This window comes from Xenopus tropicalis, chromosome 1 (assembly GCF_000004195.4).
Source record: "Xenopus tropicalis strain Nigerian chromosome 1, UCB_Xtro_10.0, whole genome shotgun sequence".
NCBI classification, from domain to species: domain Eukaryota; kingdom Metazoa; phylum Chordata; class Amphibia; order Anura; family Pipidae; genus Xenopus; species Xenopus tropicalis.
Window position 1 is genome coordinate 311,955 of NC_030677.2, and position 15,768 is coordinate 327,722.

At 61.1% G+C, this 15,768-nt stretch overlaps 1 protein-coding gene across 5 annotated transcripts in view; it reads left to right on the plus strand.

The window, feature by feature from the left end:
- Positions 1-13,321, plus strand: part of loxl3 (lysyl oxidase like 3) — a 73,685-nt gene extending 60,364 nt beyond the window's left edge. For all 5 annotated transcript variants that reach the window (XM_031895200.1, XM_031895201.1, XM_031895202.1 and 2 more), the window contains one exon: positions 12,275-13,321. In XM_031895200.1, coding sequence (XP_031751060.1) covers positions 12,275-12,348 — 74 coding nt within the window. In that variant the 3' untranslated portion in view covers positions 12,349-13,321. The remainder of the gene's footprint in view (positions 1-12,274) is intronic.
- The last annotated feature ends 2,447 nt before the right edge of the window (positions 13,322-15,768 follow it).

Genomic DNA, 15,768 nt, shown 5'->3' on the forward strand with positions numbered 1-15,768 from the left:
CCCCGGGCGCCTGTTTTCTCTCCCCCTTTAGTTCCCCTTCCTTGTTTGCTCCCCTTACGGTCTCCCCGCCCCCCCCCCCCCCCGGGCCCTGTTTTCTCTCCCCCTTTAGTTCCCCTTCCTTGTTTGCTCCCCTTACGGTCTCCCCGCCCCCCCCCCCGGGCGCCTGTTTTCTCTCCCCTTTAGTTCCCCTTCCTTGTTTGCTCCCCTTACGGTCTCCCCGCCCCCCCCCGGGCGCCTGTTTTCTCTCCCCCTTTAGTTCCCCTTCCTTGTTTGCTCCCCGTACGGTCTCCCCGCCCCCCCCCCCGGGCTGCCTGTTTTCTCTCCCCTTTAGTTCCCCTTCCTTGTTTGCTCCCCTTACGGTCTCCCCGCTCCCCCCCCCCGGGCGCCTGTTTTCTCTCCCCCTTTAGTTCCCCTTCCTTGTTTGCTCCCCTTACGGTCTCCCCGCCCGCCCCCCCGGGCGCCTGTTTTCTCTCCCCCTTTAGTTCCCCTTCCTTGTTTGCCTCCCCTTACGGTCTCCCCGCCCCCCCGGGCGCCTGTTTTCTCTCCCCCTTTAGTTCCCCTTCCTTGTTTGCTCCCCTTACGGTCTCCCCGCCCCCCCGGGCGCCTGTTTTCTCTCCCCCTTTAGTTCCCCTTCCTTGTTTGCTCCCCTTACGGTCTCCCCGCCCCCCCCCCCGGGTGCCCTGTTTCTCTCCCCCTTTAGTTCCCCTTCCTTGTTTGCTCCCCCTTACGGTCTCCCCGCCCCCCGGGCGCCTGTTTTCTCACCCCCTTTAGTTCCCCTTCCTTGTTTGCTCCCCTTACGGGTCTCCCCGCCCCCCCCCACCGGGCGCCTGTTTTCTCTCCCCCTTTAGTTCCCCTTCCTTGTTTGCTCCCCTTACGGTCTCCCCGCCCCCCCCCCGGGCGCCTGTTTTCTCTCCCCCTTTAGTTCCCCTTCCTTGTTTGCTCCCCTTACGGTCTCCCGCCCCCCCCCCCGGGCGCCTGTTTTCTCTCCCCTTTAGTTCCCCTTCCTTGTTTGCTCCCCTTACGGCTCCCGCCCCCCCGGGCGCCTGTTTCTCACCCCCTTTAGTTCCCCTTCCTTGTTTGCTCCCCTTACGGTCTCCCGCCCCCCCCCGGGCGCCTGTTTTCTCTCCCCCTTTAGTTCCCCTTCCTTGTTTGCTCCCCTTACGGTCTCCCCGCCCCCCCCCGGGCGCCTGTTTTCTCTCCCCCTTTAGTTCCCCTTCCTTGTTTGCTCCCCTTACGGTCTCCCCCGCCCCCCCCCCGGGCGCCTGTTTTCTCTCCCCCTTTAGTTCCCCTTCCTTGTTTGCTCCCCTTACGGTCCTCCCCGCCCCCCCCCCGGGCGCCTGTTTTCTCTCCCCCTTTAGTTCCCCTTCCTTGTTTGCTCCCCTTACGGTCTCCCCGCCCCCCCCCCCCGGGTGCCTGTTTTCTCACCCCGTTTAGTTCCCCTTCCTTGTTTGCTCCCCTTACGGTCTCCCCGCCCCCCCCCCCCGGGCGCCTGTTTTCTCTCCCCCTTTAGTTCCCCTTCCTTGTTTGCTCCCCTTACGGTCTCCCCGCCCCCCCCGGGCGCCTGTTTTCTCTCCCCCTTTAGTTCCCCTTCCTTGTTTGCTCCCCTTACGGTCTCCCCGCCCCCCCCCCGGGCGCCTGTTTTCTCTCCCCTTTAGTTCCCCTTCCTTGTTTGCTCCCCTTACGGTCTCCCCGCCCCCCCCCCCCCCGGGTGCCTGTTTTTCTCACCCCGTTTAGTTCCCCTTCCTTGTTTGCTCCCCTTACGGTCTCCCCGCCCCCCCCCCCGGGCGCCTGTTTTCTCTCCCCCTTTAGTTCCCCTTCCTTGTTTGCTCCCCTTACGGTCTCCCCCCCCCCCCGGGCGCCTGTTTTTCTCACCCCCTTTAGTTCCCCTTCCTTGTTTGCTCCCCTTACGGTCTCCCCGCCCCCCCCCCGGGCGCCTGTTTCTCTCCCCCTTTAGTTCCCCTTCCTTGTTTGCTCCCCTTACGGTCTCCCCGCTCCCCCCCGGGCGCCTGTTTTCTCTCCCCTTTAGTTCCCCTTCCTTGTTTGCTCCCTTACGGTCTCCCCGCCCCCCCCCCCCCCCGGGTGCCTGTTTTCTCTCCCCCTTTAGTTCCCCTTCCTTGTTTGCTCCCCTTACGGTCTCCCCGCCCCCCCCCCCGGGCGCCTGTTTTCTCTCCCCCTTTAGTTCCCCTTCCTTGTTTGCTCCCCTTACGGTCTCCCCGCCCCCCCCCCCCGGGTGCCTGTTTTCTCTCCGCTTTAGTTCCCTTCCTTGTTTGCTCCCCTTACGGTCTCCCCACCCCCCCCCCGGGTGCCTGTTTTCTCTCCCCTTTAGTTCCCCTTCCGTCTCACCCGCCCCCCCCCCGGGCGCCTGTTTTCTCTCCCCTTTAGTTCCCCTTCCTTGTTTGCTCCCCTTACGGTCTCCCCGCCCCCCCCCGGGTGCCTGTTTTCTCTCCCCCCTTTAGTTCCCCTTCCTTGTTTGCTCCCCTTTACGGTCTCCCCGCTCCCCCCGGGTGCCTGTTTCTCTCCCCCTTTAGTTTCCCCTTCCTTGTTTGCTCCCCTTACGGTCTCCCCGCCCCCCCCCCGGGTGCCTGTTTTCTCTCCCCCTTTAGTTCCCCTTCCTTGTTTGCTCCCCTTACGGTCTCCCCCGCCCCCCCCCGGGCGCCTGTTTTTCTCTCCCCTTTAGTTCCCCTTCCTTGTTTGCTCCCCTTACGGTCTCCCCGCCCCCCGGGCGCCTGTTTTCTTCTCCCCCTTTAGTTCCCCTTCCTTGTTTGCTCCCCTTACGGTCTCCCCCCCCCCCGGGCGCCTGTTCTCTTCTCCCGTTCTCTCTCCCCCTTAGTTCCCCTTCCTTGTTTGCTCCCCTTACGGTCTCCCCGCCCCCCCCCGGGCGCCTGTTTTCTCTCCCCCTTTAGTTTCCCCTTCCTTGTTGCTCCCCTTACGGTCCTCCCCGCCCCCCCCCCCCGGGGTGCCTGTTCTCTCTCCCCCTTTAGTTCCCCTTCCTTGTTTGCTCCCCTTACGCCCCCCCCCGGGCGCCTGTTCTCTCTCTCCCCCTTTAGTTCCCCTTCTTGTTTGCTCCCCCTTACGGTCTCCCCCCCCCCCCGGGCGCCTGTTCTCTCTCCCCCTTTAGTTCCCCTTCCTTGTTTGCTCCCCTTACGGTCTCCCCCCCCCCCCGGGCGCCTGTTCTCTCTCCCCTTTAGTTCCCTTCCTTGTTTGCTCCCCTTACGGTCTCCCCGCCCCCCCCGGGCGCCTGTTTTCTCTCCCCCTTTAGTTCCCCTTCCTTGTTTGCTCCCCTTACGGTCTCCCCGCCCCCCCCCCCCCCCGGGCGCCTGTTTTCTCTCCCCCTTTAGTTCCCCTTCCTTGTTTGCTCCCCTTACGGTCTCCCCGCCCCCCCCCCCCCGGGTGCCTGTTTTCTCACCCCGTTTAGTTCCCCTTCCTTGTTTGCTCCCCTTACGGTCTCCCCGCCCCCCCCCCGGGTGCCTGTTTTCTCTCCCCCTTTAGTTCCCCTTCCTTGTTTGCTCCCCTTACGGTCTCCCCGCCCCCCCCGGGCGCCTGTTTTCTCTCCCCCTTTTAGTTCCCCTTCCTTGTTTGCACCCCTTACCTTCTCCCCGCCCCCCCCCCCCCGGGCGCCTGTTTTCTCTCCCCCTTTAGTTCCCCTTCCTTGTTTGCTCCCCTTACGGTCTCCCCACCCCCCCCCCCGGGTGCCTGTTTTCTCTCCCCCTTTAGTTCCCCTTCCTTGTTTGCTCCCCTTACGGTCTCCCCGCCCCCCCCCCCCCGGGCGCCTGTTTTCTCTCCCCCTTTAGTTCCCCTTCCTTGTTTGCTCCCCTTACGTTCTCCCCACCCCCCCCCCCGGGTGCCTGTTTTCTCTCCCCCTTTAGTTCCCCTTCCTTGTTTGCACCCCTTACGGTCTCCCCGCCCCCCCCCGGGCGCCTGTTTTCTCTCCCCCTTTAGTTCCCCTTCCTTGTTTGCTCCCCTTACGGTCTCCCCGCCCCCCCCCCCCCGGGCGCCTGTTTTCTCTCCCCCTTTAGTTCCCCTTCCTTGTTTGCTCCCCTTACGGTCTCCCCGCCCCCCCCGGGTGCCTGTTTTCTCTCCCCCTTTAGTTCCCCTTCCTTGTTTGCTCCCCTTACGGTCTCCCCGCCCCCCCCGGGCGCCTGTTTTCTCTCCCCCTTTAGTTCCCCTTCCTTGTTTGCTCCCCTTACGGTCTCCCCGCCCCCCCCGGGTGCCTGTTTTCTCTCCCCCTTTAGTTCCCCTTCCTTGTTTGCTCCCCTTACGGTCTCCCCGCCCCCCCCGGGTGCCTGTTTTCTCTCCCCCTTTAGTTCCCCTTCCTTGTTTGCTCCCCTTACGGTCTCCCCGCCCCCCCCGGGTGCCTGTTTTCTCTCCCCCTTTAGTTCCCCTTCCTTGTTTGCTCCCCTTACGGTCTCCCCGCCCCCCCCCCCCCGGGCGCCTGTTTTCTCTCCCCCTTTAGTTCCCCTTCCTTGTTTGCTCCCCTTACGGTCTCCCCGCCCCCCCCCCCCCCCGGGTGCCTGTTTTCTCACCCCGTTTAGTTCCCCTTCCTTGTTTGCTCCCCTTACGGTCTCCCCGCCCCCCCCCCCGGGCGCCTGTTTTCTCTCCCCCTTTAGTTCCCCTTCCTTGTTTGCTCCCCTTACGGTCTCCCCACCCCCCCCCCCCGGGTGCCTGTTTTCTCTCCCCCTTTAGTTCCCCTTCCTTGTTTGCTCCCCTTACGGTCTCCCCGCCCCCCCCCGGGCGCCTGTTTTCTCTCCCCCTTTAGTTCCCCTTCCTTGTTTGCTCCCCTTACGGTCTCCCCACCCCCCCCCCGGGTGCCTGTTTTCTCTCCCCCTTTAGTTCCCCTTCCTTGTTTGCTCCCCTTACGGTCTCCCCGCCCCCCCCCCCCCCGGGCGCCTGTTTTCTCTCCCCCTTTTAGTTCCCCTTCCTTGTTTGCTCCCCTTACGTTCTCCCCACCCCCCCCCCCCGGGTGCCTGTTTTCTCTCCCCCTTTAGTTCCCCTTCCTTGTTTGCACCCCTTACGGTCTCCCCGCCCCCCCCGGGCGCCTGTTTTCTCTCCCCCTTTAGTTCCCCTTCCTTGTTTGCTCCCCTTACGGTCTCCCCGCCCCCCCCCCCCCCCGGGCGCCTGTTTTCTCTCCCCCTTTTAGTTCCCCTTCCTTGTTTGCTCCCCTTACGTTCTCCCCACCCCCCCCCCCCCCGGGTGCCTGTTTTCTCTCCCCCTTTTAGTTCCCCTTCCTTGTTTGCCACCCCTTACGGTCTCCCCGCCCCCCCCCGGGCGCCTGTTTTCTCTCCCCCTTTAGTTCCCTTCCTTGTTTGCTCCCCTTACGGTCTCCCCGCCCCCCCCCCCCGGGCGCCTGTTTCTCTCCCCCTTTAGTTCCCCTTCCTTGTTTGCTCCCCTTACGGTCTCCCCGCCCCCCCCGGGTGCCTGTTTTCTCTCCCCCTTTAGTTCCCCTTCCTTGTTTGCTCCCCTTACGGTCTCCCCGCCCCCCCCGGGTGCCTGTTTTCTCTCCCCCTTTAGTTCCCCTTCCTTGTTTGCTCCCCTTACGGTCTCCCCGCCCCCCCGGGTGCCTGTTTTCTCTCCCCCTTTAGTTCCCCTTCCTTGTTTGCTCCCTTACGGTCTCCCGCCCCCCCCCGGGTGCCTGTTTTCTCTCCCCCTTTAGTTCCCCTTCCTTGTTTGCTCCCCTTACGGTCTCCCCGCTCCCCCCCCCCCGGGCGCCTGTTTTCTCTCCCCCTTTAGTTCCCCTTCCTTGTTTGCTCCCCTTACGGTCTCCCCGCCCCCCCCCCCCGGGTGCCTGTTTTCTCACCCCGTTTAGTTCCCCTTCCTTGTTTGCTCCCCTTACGGTCTCCCCGCCCCCCCCCCCCGGGCGCCTGTTTTCTCTCCCCCTTTAGTTCCCCTTCCTTGTTTGCTCCCTTACGGTCTCCCCGCCCCCCCGGGTGCCTGTTTTCTCTCCCCCTTTAGTTCCCCTTCCTTGTTTGCTCCCCTTACGGTCTCCCCGCCCCCCCGGGCGCCTGTTTTCTCTCCCCCTTTAGTTCCCCTTCCTTGTTTGCTCCCCTTACGGTCTCCCCGCTCCCCCGGGCGCCTGTTTTCTCTCCCCCTTTAGTTCCCCTTCCTTGTTTGCTCCCCTTACGGTCTCCCCGCCCGCCCCCCCCCCCGGGCGCCTGTTTTCTCTCCCCCTTTAGTTCCCCTTCCTTGTTTGCTCCCCTTACGGTCTCCCGCCCCCCGGGCGCCTGTTTTCTCTCCCCCTTTAGTTCCCCTTCCTTGTTTGCTCCCCTTACGGTCTCCCCGCTCCCCCCGGGCGCCTGTTTTCTCTCCCCCTTTAGTTCCCCTTCCTTGTTTGCTCCCCTTACGGTCTCCCCGCCCCCCCCCCCCCCCGGGTGCCTGTTTTCTCACCCCGTTTAGTTCCCCTTCCTTGTTTGCTCCCCTTACGGTCTCCCCGCCCCCCCCCCCGGGCGCCTGTTTTCTCTCCCCCTTTAGTTCCCCTTCCTTGTTTGCTCCCCTTACGGTCTCCCCGCTCCCCCCGGGCGCCCTTTTTCTCTCCCCCTTTAGTTCCCCTTCCTTGTTTGCTCCCCTTACGGTCTCCCCGCCCCCCGGGCGCCTGTTTTCTCTCCCCCTTTAGTTCCCCTTCCTTGTTTGCTCCCCTTACGGTCTCCCCGCCCCCCCGGGCGCCTGTTTTCTCTCCCCCTTTAGTTCCCCTTCCTTGTTTGCTCCCCTTACGGTCTCCCCGCCCCCCCCCGGGCGCCTGTTTTCTCTCCCCCTTTAGTTCCCCTTCCTTGTTTGCTCCCCGTACGGTCTCCCCGCCCCCCCCCCCGGGCGCCTGTTTTCTCTCCCCCTTTAGTTCCCCTTCCTTGTTTGCTCCCCTTACGGTCTCCCCGCCCCCCCGGGCGCCTGTTTTCTCTCCCCCTTTAGTTCCCCTTCCTTGTTTGCTCCCCTTACGGTCTCCCCCCCCCCCCGGGCGCCTGTTTTCTCTCCCCCTTTAGTTCCCCTTCCTTGTTTGCTCCCCTTACGGTCTCCCCGCCCCCCCGGGCGCCTGTTTTCTCTCCCCCTTTAGTTCCCCTTCCTTGTTTGCTCCCCTTACGGTCTCCCCGCCCCCCCCGGGCGCCTGTTTTCTCTCCCCCTTTAGTTCCCCTTCCTTGTTTGCTCCCCTTACGGTCTCCCCGCCCCCCCCCCCCCCGGGCGCCTGTTTTCTCTCCCCCTTTAGTTCCCCTTCCTTGTTTGCTCCCTTACGGTCTCCCCGCCCCCCCCCGGGCGCCTGTTTTCTCTCCCCCTTTAGTTCCCCTTCCTTGTTTGCTCCCCTTACGGTCTCCCCGCCCCCCCCCCCGGGTGCCTGTTTTCTCTCCCCTTTAGTTCCCCTTCCTTGTTTGCTCCCCTTACGGTCTCCCCGCCCCCCCCCCCCCGGGTGCCTGTTTTCTCTCCCCCTTTAGTTCCCCTTCCTTGTTTGCTCCCCTTACGGTCTCCCCGCCCCCCCCCCCGGGCGCCTGTTTTCTCTCCCCCTTTAGTTCCCCTTCCTTGTTTGCTCCCCTTACGGTCTCCCCGCCCCCCCCCCCCGGGTGCCTGTTTTCTCACCCCCGTTTAGTTCCCCTTCCTTGTTTGCTCCCCTTACGGTCTCCCCGCCCCCCCCCCCCCGGGCGCCTGTTTTCTCTCCCCCTTTAGTTCCCCTTCCTTGTTTGCTCCCCTTACGGTCTCCCCCCGCCCCCCCCCGGGCGCCTGTTCTCTCTCCCCCTTTAGTTCCCCTTCCTTGTTTGCTCCCCTTACGGTCTCCCCGCCCCCCCTCCCGGGCGCCTGTTTTCTCTCCCCCTTTAGTTCCCCTTCCTTGTTTGCTCCCCTTACGGTCTCCCCGCCCCCCCCGGGCGCCTGTTTTCTCTCCCCCTTTAGTTCCTCTTCCTTGTTTGCTCCCCTTACGGTCTCCCCGCCCCCCCGGGCGCCTGTTTTCTCTCCCCCTTTAGTTCCCCTTCCTTGTTTGCTCCCCTTACGGTCTCCCCGCCCCCCCCCCCCCCGGGCGCCTGTTTCTCTCCCCTTTAGTTCCCCTTCCTTGTTTGCTCCCCTTACGGTCTCCCCGCCCCCCGGGCGCCTGTTTTCTCTCCCCCTTTAGTTCCCCTTCCTTGTTTGCTCCCCCTTACGGTCTCCCCGCCCCCCCCCCCCCGGGTGCCTGTTTTCTCTCCCCCTTTAGTTCCCCTTCCTTGTTTGCTCCCCTTACGGTCTCCCCGCCCCGCCCCCGGGCGCCTGTTTTCTCTCCCCTTTAGTTCCCCTTCCTTGTTTGCTCCCCTTACGGTCTCCCCGCCCCCCCCCGGGCGCCTGTTTTCTCTCCCCCTTTAGTTCCCCTTCCTTGTTTGCTCCCCTTACGGTCTCCCCGCCCCCCCCCCCCCCCGGGTGCCTGTTTTCTCTCCCCTTTAGTTCCCCTTCCTTGTTTGCTCCCCTTACGGTCTCCCCGCCCCCCCCCCGGGTGCCTGTTTTCTCTCCCCCTTTAGTTCCCCTTCCTTGTTTGCTCCCCTTACGGTCTCCCCGCCCCCCCCCCCCCGGGCGCCTGTTTTCTCTCCCCCTTTAGTTCCCCTTCCTTGTTTGCTCCCCTTACGGTCTCCCCGCCCCCCCCCCCGGGCGCCTGTTTTCTCTCCCCCTTTAGTTCCCCTTCCTTGTTTGCTCCCCTTACGGTCTCCCCGCCCCCCCCCGGGCGCCTGTTTTCTCTCCCCCTTTAGTTCCCCTTCCTTGTTTGCTCCCCCTTACGGTCTCCCCGCTCCCCCCGGGCGCCTGTTTTCTCTCCCCCTTTAGTTCCCCTTCCTTGTTTGCTCCCCTTACGGTCTCCCCGCCCCCCCGGGCGCCTGTTTTCTCTCCCCCTTTAGTTCCCCTTCCTTGTTTGCTCCCCTTACGGTCTCCCCGCCCCCCCCCCCCCGGGCGCCTGTTTTCTCTCCCCCTTTAGTTCCCCTTCCTTGTTTGCTCCCCTTACGGTCTCCCCGCTCCCCCGGGCGCCTGTTTTCTCTCCCCCTTTAGTTCCCCTTCCTTGTTTGCTCCCCTTACGGTCTCCCCGCCCCCCCCCCCCCGGGCGCCTGTTTTCTCTCCCCTTTAGTTCCCCTTCCTTGTTTGCTCCCCTTACGGTCTCCCCGCTCCCCCCGGGCGCCTGTTTTCTCTCCCCCTTTAGTTCCCCTTCCTTGTTTGCTCCCCTTACGGTCTCCCCCCGCCCCCCCCCCCCCGGGCGCCTGTTTTCTCACCCCGTTTAGTTCCCCTTCCTTGTTTGCTCCCCTTACGGTCTCCCCGCCCCCCCCCCGGGCGCCTGTTTTCTCTCCCCCTTTAGTTCCCCTTCCTTGTTTGCTCCCCTTACGGTCTCCCCGCCCCCCCCCGGGCGCCTGTTTTCTCTCCCCCTTTTAGTTCCCCTTCCTTGTTTGCTCCCCTTACGGTCTCCCCCCCCCCCGGGCGCCTGTTTTCTCTCCCCCTTTAGTTCCCCTTCCTTGTTTGCTCCCCTTACGGTCTCCCCGCTCCCCCCGGGCGCCTGTTTTCTCTCCCCCTTTAGTTCCCCTTCCTTGTTTGCTCCCCTTACGGTCTCCCCGCCCCCCCGGGCGCCTGTTTTCTCTCCCCCTTTAGTTCCCCTTCCTTGTTTGCTCCCCTTACGGTCTCCCCCCCCCCCCCGGGCGCCTGTTTTCTCTCCCCCTTTAGTTCCCCTTCCTTGTTTGCTCCCCTTACGGTCTCCCCGCCCCCCCGGGCGCCTGTTTTCTCTCCCCCCTTTAGTTCCCCTTCCTTGTTTGCTCCCCTTACGGTCTCCCCGCCCCCCCGGGCGCCTGTTTTCTCTCCCCTTTAGTTCCCCTTCCTTGTTTGCTCCCCTTACGGTCTCCCCGCCCCCCCGGGCGCCTGTTTTCTCTCCCCCTTTAGTTCCCCTTCCTTGTTTGCTCCCCTTACGGTCTCCCCGCCCCCCCCCCCGGGCGCCTGTTTTCTCTCCCCCTTTAGTTCCCCTTCCTTGTTTGCTCCCCTTACAGTCTCCCCGCCCCCCCCCCCGGGTGCCTGTTTTCTCTCCCCCTTTAGTTCCCCTTCCTTGTTTGCTCCCCTTACGGTCTCCCCCCCCCCCCCCGGGCACCTGTTTTCTCTCCCCCTTTAGTTCCCCTTCCTTGTTTGCTCCCCTTACGGTCTCCCCGCCCCCCCCCCCCCGGGTGCCTGTTTTCTCTCCCCCTTTAGTTCCCCTTCCTTGTTTGCTCCCCTTACGGTCTCCCCGCCCCCCCCCGGGCGCCTGTTTTCTCTCCCCCTTTAGTTCCCCTTCCTTGTTTGCTCCCCTTACGGTCTCCCCGCCCCCCCCCCCGGGCGCCTGTTTTCTCTCCCCCTTTAGTTCCCCTTCCTTGTTTGCTCCCCTTACGGTCTCCCCGCCCCCCCCCCCGGGTGCCTGTTTTCTCTCCCCCTTTAGTTCCCCTTCCTTGTTTGCTCCCCTTACGGTCTCCCCGCCCCCCCCCCCGGGCGCCTGTTTTCTCTCCCCCTTTAGTTCCCCTTCCTTGTTTGCTCCCCTTACGGTCTCCCCGCCCCCCCCCGGGCGCCTGTTTTCTCTCCCCCTTTAGTTCCCCTTCCTTGTTTGCTCCCCTTACGGTCTCCCCGCCCCCCCCCCCCCGGGTGCCTGTTTTCTCTCCCCCTTTAGTTCCCCTTCCTTGTTTGCTCCCCTTACGGTCTCCCCGCCCCCCCCCCCGGGTGCCTGTTTTCTCTCCCCCTTTAGTTCCCCTTCCTTGTTTGCTCCCCTTACGGTCTCCCCGCCCCCCCCCCCGGGTGCCTGTTTTCTCTCCCCCTTTAGTTCCCCTTCCTTGTTTGCTCCCCTTACGGTCTCCCCGCCCCCCCCGGCGCCTGTTCTCTCTCCCCCTTTAGTTCCCCTTCCTTGTTTGCTCCCCTTACGGTCTCCCCGCCCCCCCCCCCGGGTGCCTGTTTCTCACCCCGTTTAGTTCCCCTTCCTTGTTTGCTCCCCTTACGGTCTCCCCGCCCCCCCCCCCCCGGGCGCCTGTTTTCTCTCCCCCTTTAGTTCCCCTTCCTTGTTTGCTACCCTTACGGTCTCCCCGCCCCCCCCCCGGGCGCCTGTTTTCTCTCCCCCTTTAGTTCCCCTTCCTTGTTTGCTCCCCCGTACGGTCTCCCCGCCCCCCCCCCCCGGGCGCCTGTTTTTCTCTCCCCCTTTAGTTCCCCTTCCTTGTTTGCTCCCCTTACGGTCTCCCCGCCCCCCCGGGCGCCTGTTTTCTCTCCCCCTTTAGTTCCCCTTCCTTGTTTGCTCCCCTTACGGTCTCCCCGCCCCCCCGGGCGCCTGTTTTCTCTCCCCCTTTAGTTCCCCTTCCTTGTTTGCTCCCCGTACGGTCTCCCCGCCCCCCCCGGGTGCCTGTTTTCTCACCCCGTTTAGTTCCCCTTCCTTGTTTGCTCCCCTTACGGTCTCCCGCCCCCCCCCCCCCCGGGCGCCTGTTTTCTCTCCCCCTTTAGTTCCCCTTCCTTGTTTGCTCCCCTTACGGTCTCCCCGCCCCCCCCCGGGCGCCTGTTTTCTCTCCCCCTTTAGTTCCCCTTCCTTGTTTGCTCCCCTTACGGTCTCCCCGCCCCCCCCGGGCGCCTGTTTTCTCTCCCCCTTTAGTTCCCCTTCCTTGTTTGCTCCCCTTACGGTCTCCCCGCCCCCCCCGGGCGCCTGTTTTCTCACCCCGTTTAGTTCCCCTTCCTTGTTTGCTCCCCTTACGGTCTCCCCGCCCCCCCCCCCCCCCGGGCGCCTGTTTTCTCTCCCCCTTTAGTTCCCCTTCCTTGTTTGCTCCCCTTACGGTCTCCCCGCCCCCCCCGGGCGCCTGTTTTCTCTCCCCCTTTAGTTCCCCTTCCTTGTTTGCTCCCCTTACGGTCTCCCCGCCCCCCCCGGGCGCCTGTTTTCTCACCCCGTTTAGTTCCCCTTCCTTGTTTGCTCCCCTTACGGTCTCCCCGCCCCCCCCCCCCCCGGGCGCCTGTTTTCTCTCCCCCTTTAGTTCCCCTTCCTTGTTTGCTCCCCTTACGGTCTCCCCGCCCCCCCCGGGCGCCTGTTTTCTCACCCCGTTTAGTTCCCCTTCCTTGTTTGCTCCCCTTACGGTCTCCCCGCCCCCCCCCCCCCCCGGGCGCCTGTTTTCTCACCCCGTTTAGTTCCCCTTCCTTGTTTCTATATTTCATAAGTTTTCTTTTCTCCCATTGGATCCCTTGCAGGCCTTTGCTCTTATGTCTCCAGGTGGGAATAGTCTGTAGGCTTGGGCTTCCCTTGCAGGTTCCTCTTTCTTTTCTCCATTTGTCTTGGATTCATCCGATGCGTTTCCCACCAATTCCCCATTTCTGTTGGTTTCAGGAGATGCTTTCAGTGAAGAAGCCAATAAGCGCTTTGAGCAATACCGGGGAGAACTTAACAACCAGATCCTTTGATACCCGTGAAGAGTATGGTCATTAGAACCATCCAACCAACGAGGTCGTTATATAACTCATTTCAGCCCAGAAGTCGCCCTACTGAGCAGAGATGATTTTGAAGAACCAACTCATCTTCCTTCAGTTCCATATCTTCTCACTATAACTCCTGCCCCAGCATTAACCAGTCACAACCCGGTACTAACTGGGTGCCCACCCTACCACCTGTTTAACTGTGGAAATCTTTGTGTGCTTTCTGCTTCTATCACCTCAGGCCAAAAGTTCATTTGCTGTTCTATTTTGTCCTCCTGTGACATCTCCTAATGCCCAGATGTTTCCCCCTTAGTTACCCAGCAGCATTCTGAACCCTACACCCTTGTGTTTCTGCCCCAGGCTGTTGTATTCTGCTACTCTGCTCCTTGATTAAACCTCCTGTGTACAGCGTGGGGCAAGTATTTGGCATAAGGGCAGTGCCTCTGGCTCTAGGGTATTAAGGAAAGAACATCGTGAGTCCAACGACAGCTCTAGGAAACCCAGCTAGACGCATCCGCTGATGGCATTTAGTTAAAGCGGTGCAGCCCAGGGACATGCACTAGTGGCCCAAGTGCCTCTGGATTATAAAGTGATCCGGTGCCCTTGGGGCGGAACCACACTTACTGGGATAGGGGTAGGGAAGGGGATTCTAGTTTGCTCTCAGCTGAGGATGTGAGGCTTGCAGTTGGACAAGCCATGTGTGATCCTATGTAACAGGGGCCAGGATTCGCTGCTTGTACCCACAGCATGTCTTTCCTTCACCCTTGGGGTAAGCCAGGGCCTGCTTGTTGCTCTGCCCCATATGGGATCACACTTTCGTTCACTGTGACCGATCCTACATGTACAAGGTGATAAAGGGAGGTGCTGGGGCAAAATGGCCCCCAGGCGCTTGGTATCTCCCACATTTTGTTCTGTCTGTAAAAGTTATTTGTTTTCTGTAATAAAGAAAGTGAGTGTCTAAGCTGGTGGCTGTCCCATAAAACAAAAAGCGGGCACAGTAACAGTGTTACAGACTCTTCCCATGATCCTCAGCGGCTCTGTAGCTTCCAAACCACTGGAGGCCCAAGGGCTTTGTTTTTTGTCAATTGGAAAAACAAAGTTTTATGCCATGGGCCCAGTCTGCACTTGGGGCTTTGTATTGGCACTGGGCCCCCCCATACAGCATTCTGTGCCTCATTATTAGCAAGGGTTAAATCTCTGACCCATATAAGTACTGCTACAAGGTGCTGGTTAGGTTGGGACCAGTTAGAACCCAATGGCAGTGGGGCCCATCTGCCCATCATTTGTAGGGTTATGTGAGTGCTACGGGGCAAAGGAAGGTAAGTACCAACATACATCATGTGCCCTAGTGCGGCTCTTATTTCAGACTTACCCTTTAGTTCTCTCTGCAGTGGGGCCCATCTGCCCATAAATTGTTGGGTTATGCGAGATAGGAGGATTCCCGGTAGAGCGGATAGGCGGATTCCCGGTAGAGCGGATAGGAGGATTCCCGGTAGAGCGGATAGGAGGATTCCCGGTAGAGGGGATAGGAGGATTCCCGGTAGAGCGGATAGGCGGATTCCCGGTAGAGGGGATAGGGGGATTCCCGGTAGAGCGGATAGGGGGATTCCCGGTAGAGGGGATAGGGGGATTCCCGGTAGAGCGGATAGGGGGATTCCCGGTAGAGGGGATAGGGGGATTCCCGGTAGAGGGGATAGGGGGATTCCCGGTAGAGGGGATAGGGGGATTCCCGGTAGAGCGGATAGGGGGATTCCCGGTAGAGGGGATAGGGGGATTCCCGGTAGAATGGATAGGGGAGCTTTTTTTTTTTCAGCGCAGCTTCTGGAGGAACATGGATATATTTCCAGGTAAAGGCAGTGTCTCTGTGCAAAGGATTTCCTTTTATTTCACCAGAAGGCCCATGTTAAGGTCTATGGAAGAGAATCAGGGTTTATCGGTGAACCTTTCTCATTCAGGGAACCACTGAGTTATGTCAGAGTTAAAGCCGGCTGGTTAGACTGGATTGTGTATATATCAGCTTCCCACTTTTTATACGTTTCATACCCCCGTGTGTTGATCATCCATGTAGTATAACAAACCCAAATTGGCATATTGGGCCACTGAGCGAGAGAGGCAGGCACCATTTGGAACAGTACTATGGGATGTACATTTAGTGATGCAGCAGCCAGTGCAGGTTCTAGGCTCAGTTCCATGGGCGACGGTGGGATGGAGCTTGGCCAGTGGGGTGGATCACATGTTTAGTGATGCAGCAGCCAGTGCAGGTTCTAGGCTCAGTTCCATGGGCGACGGTGGGATGGAGCTTGGCCAGTGGGGTGGATCACATGTTTAGTGATGCAGCAGCCAGTGCAGGTTCTAGGCTCAGTTCCATGGGCGACGGTGGGATGGAGCTTGGCCAGTGGGGTGGATCACATGTTTAGTGATGCAGCAGCCAGTCAGGTTCTAGGCTCAGTTCAATGGGCGACGGTGGGATGGAGCTTGGCCAGTGGGGTGGATCACATGTTTAGTGATGCAGCAGCCAGTCAGGTTCTAGGCTCAGTTCCATGGGCGACGGTGGGATGGAGCTTGGCCAGTGGGGTGGATCACATGTTTAGTGATGCAGCAGCCAGTCAGGTTCTAGGCTCAGTTCAATGGGCGACGGTGGGATGGAGCTTGGCCAGTGGGGTGGATCACATGTTTAGTGATGCAGCAGCCAGTCAGGTTCTAGGCTCAGTTCAATGGGCGACGGTGGGATGGAGCTTGGCCAGTGGGGTGGATCACATGTTTAGTGATGCAGCAGCCAGTCAGGTTCTAGGCTCAGTTCAATGGGCGACGGTGGGATGGAGCTTGGCCAGTGGGGTGGATCACATGTTTAGTGATGCAGCAGCCAGTGCAGGTTCTAGGCTCAGTTCCATGGGCGACGGTGGGATGGAGCTTGGCCAGTGGGGTGGATCACATGTTTAGTGATGCAGCAGCCAGTCAGGTTCTAGGCTCAGTTCCATGGGCGACGGTGGGATGGAGCTTGGCCAGTGGGGGGATTCAGGAAGGCATTGCTAATGGAAATGTTTCTGGTTCTAGTGGCACTGGGGATATGGGGTTCTATGTTATAAATACACTCAGCTACACGTATCCCTGCTGTACAAATACTCCGATTGGATCTGGGTGCTTCAGCTTAGTATTTGGCTACAGGCAAAGCATACGGCTCCCTAGAGCGTTTAGCTGGTACTTTGCCTTCATTTCACTTATCCAGTTTCAAGGAGAGAAGTGCAAATGTGACAGTTTTTCCAAAATGAATGGTTAGAAATTCAATGGCAGGCAAGACATAGTCTTTAAGGTTAGGTCTCTGCATAAACAACCAGGGAGGATACAGGACGGGGGGGTTAAATGCAAAGGTTTGATCCAAAGCAGACGTAGGGAAAAGGAACCCCCATC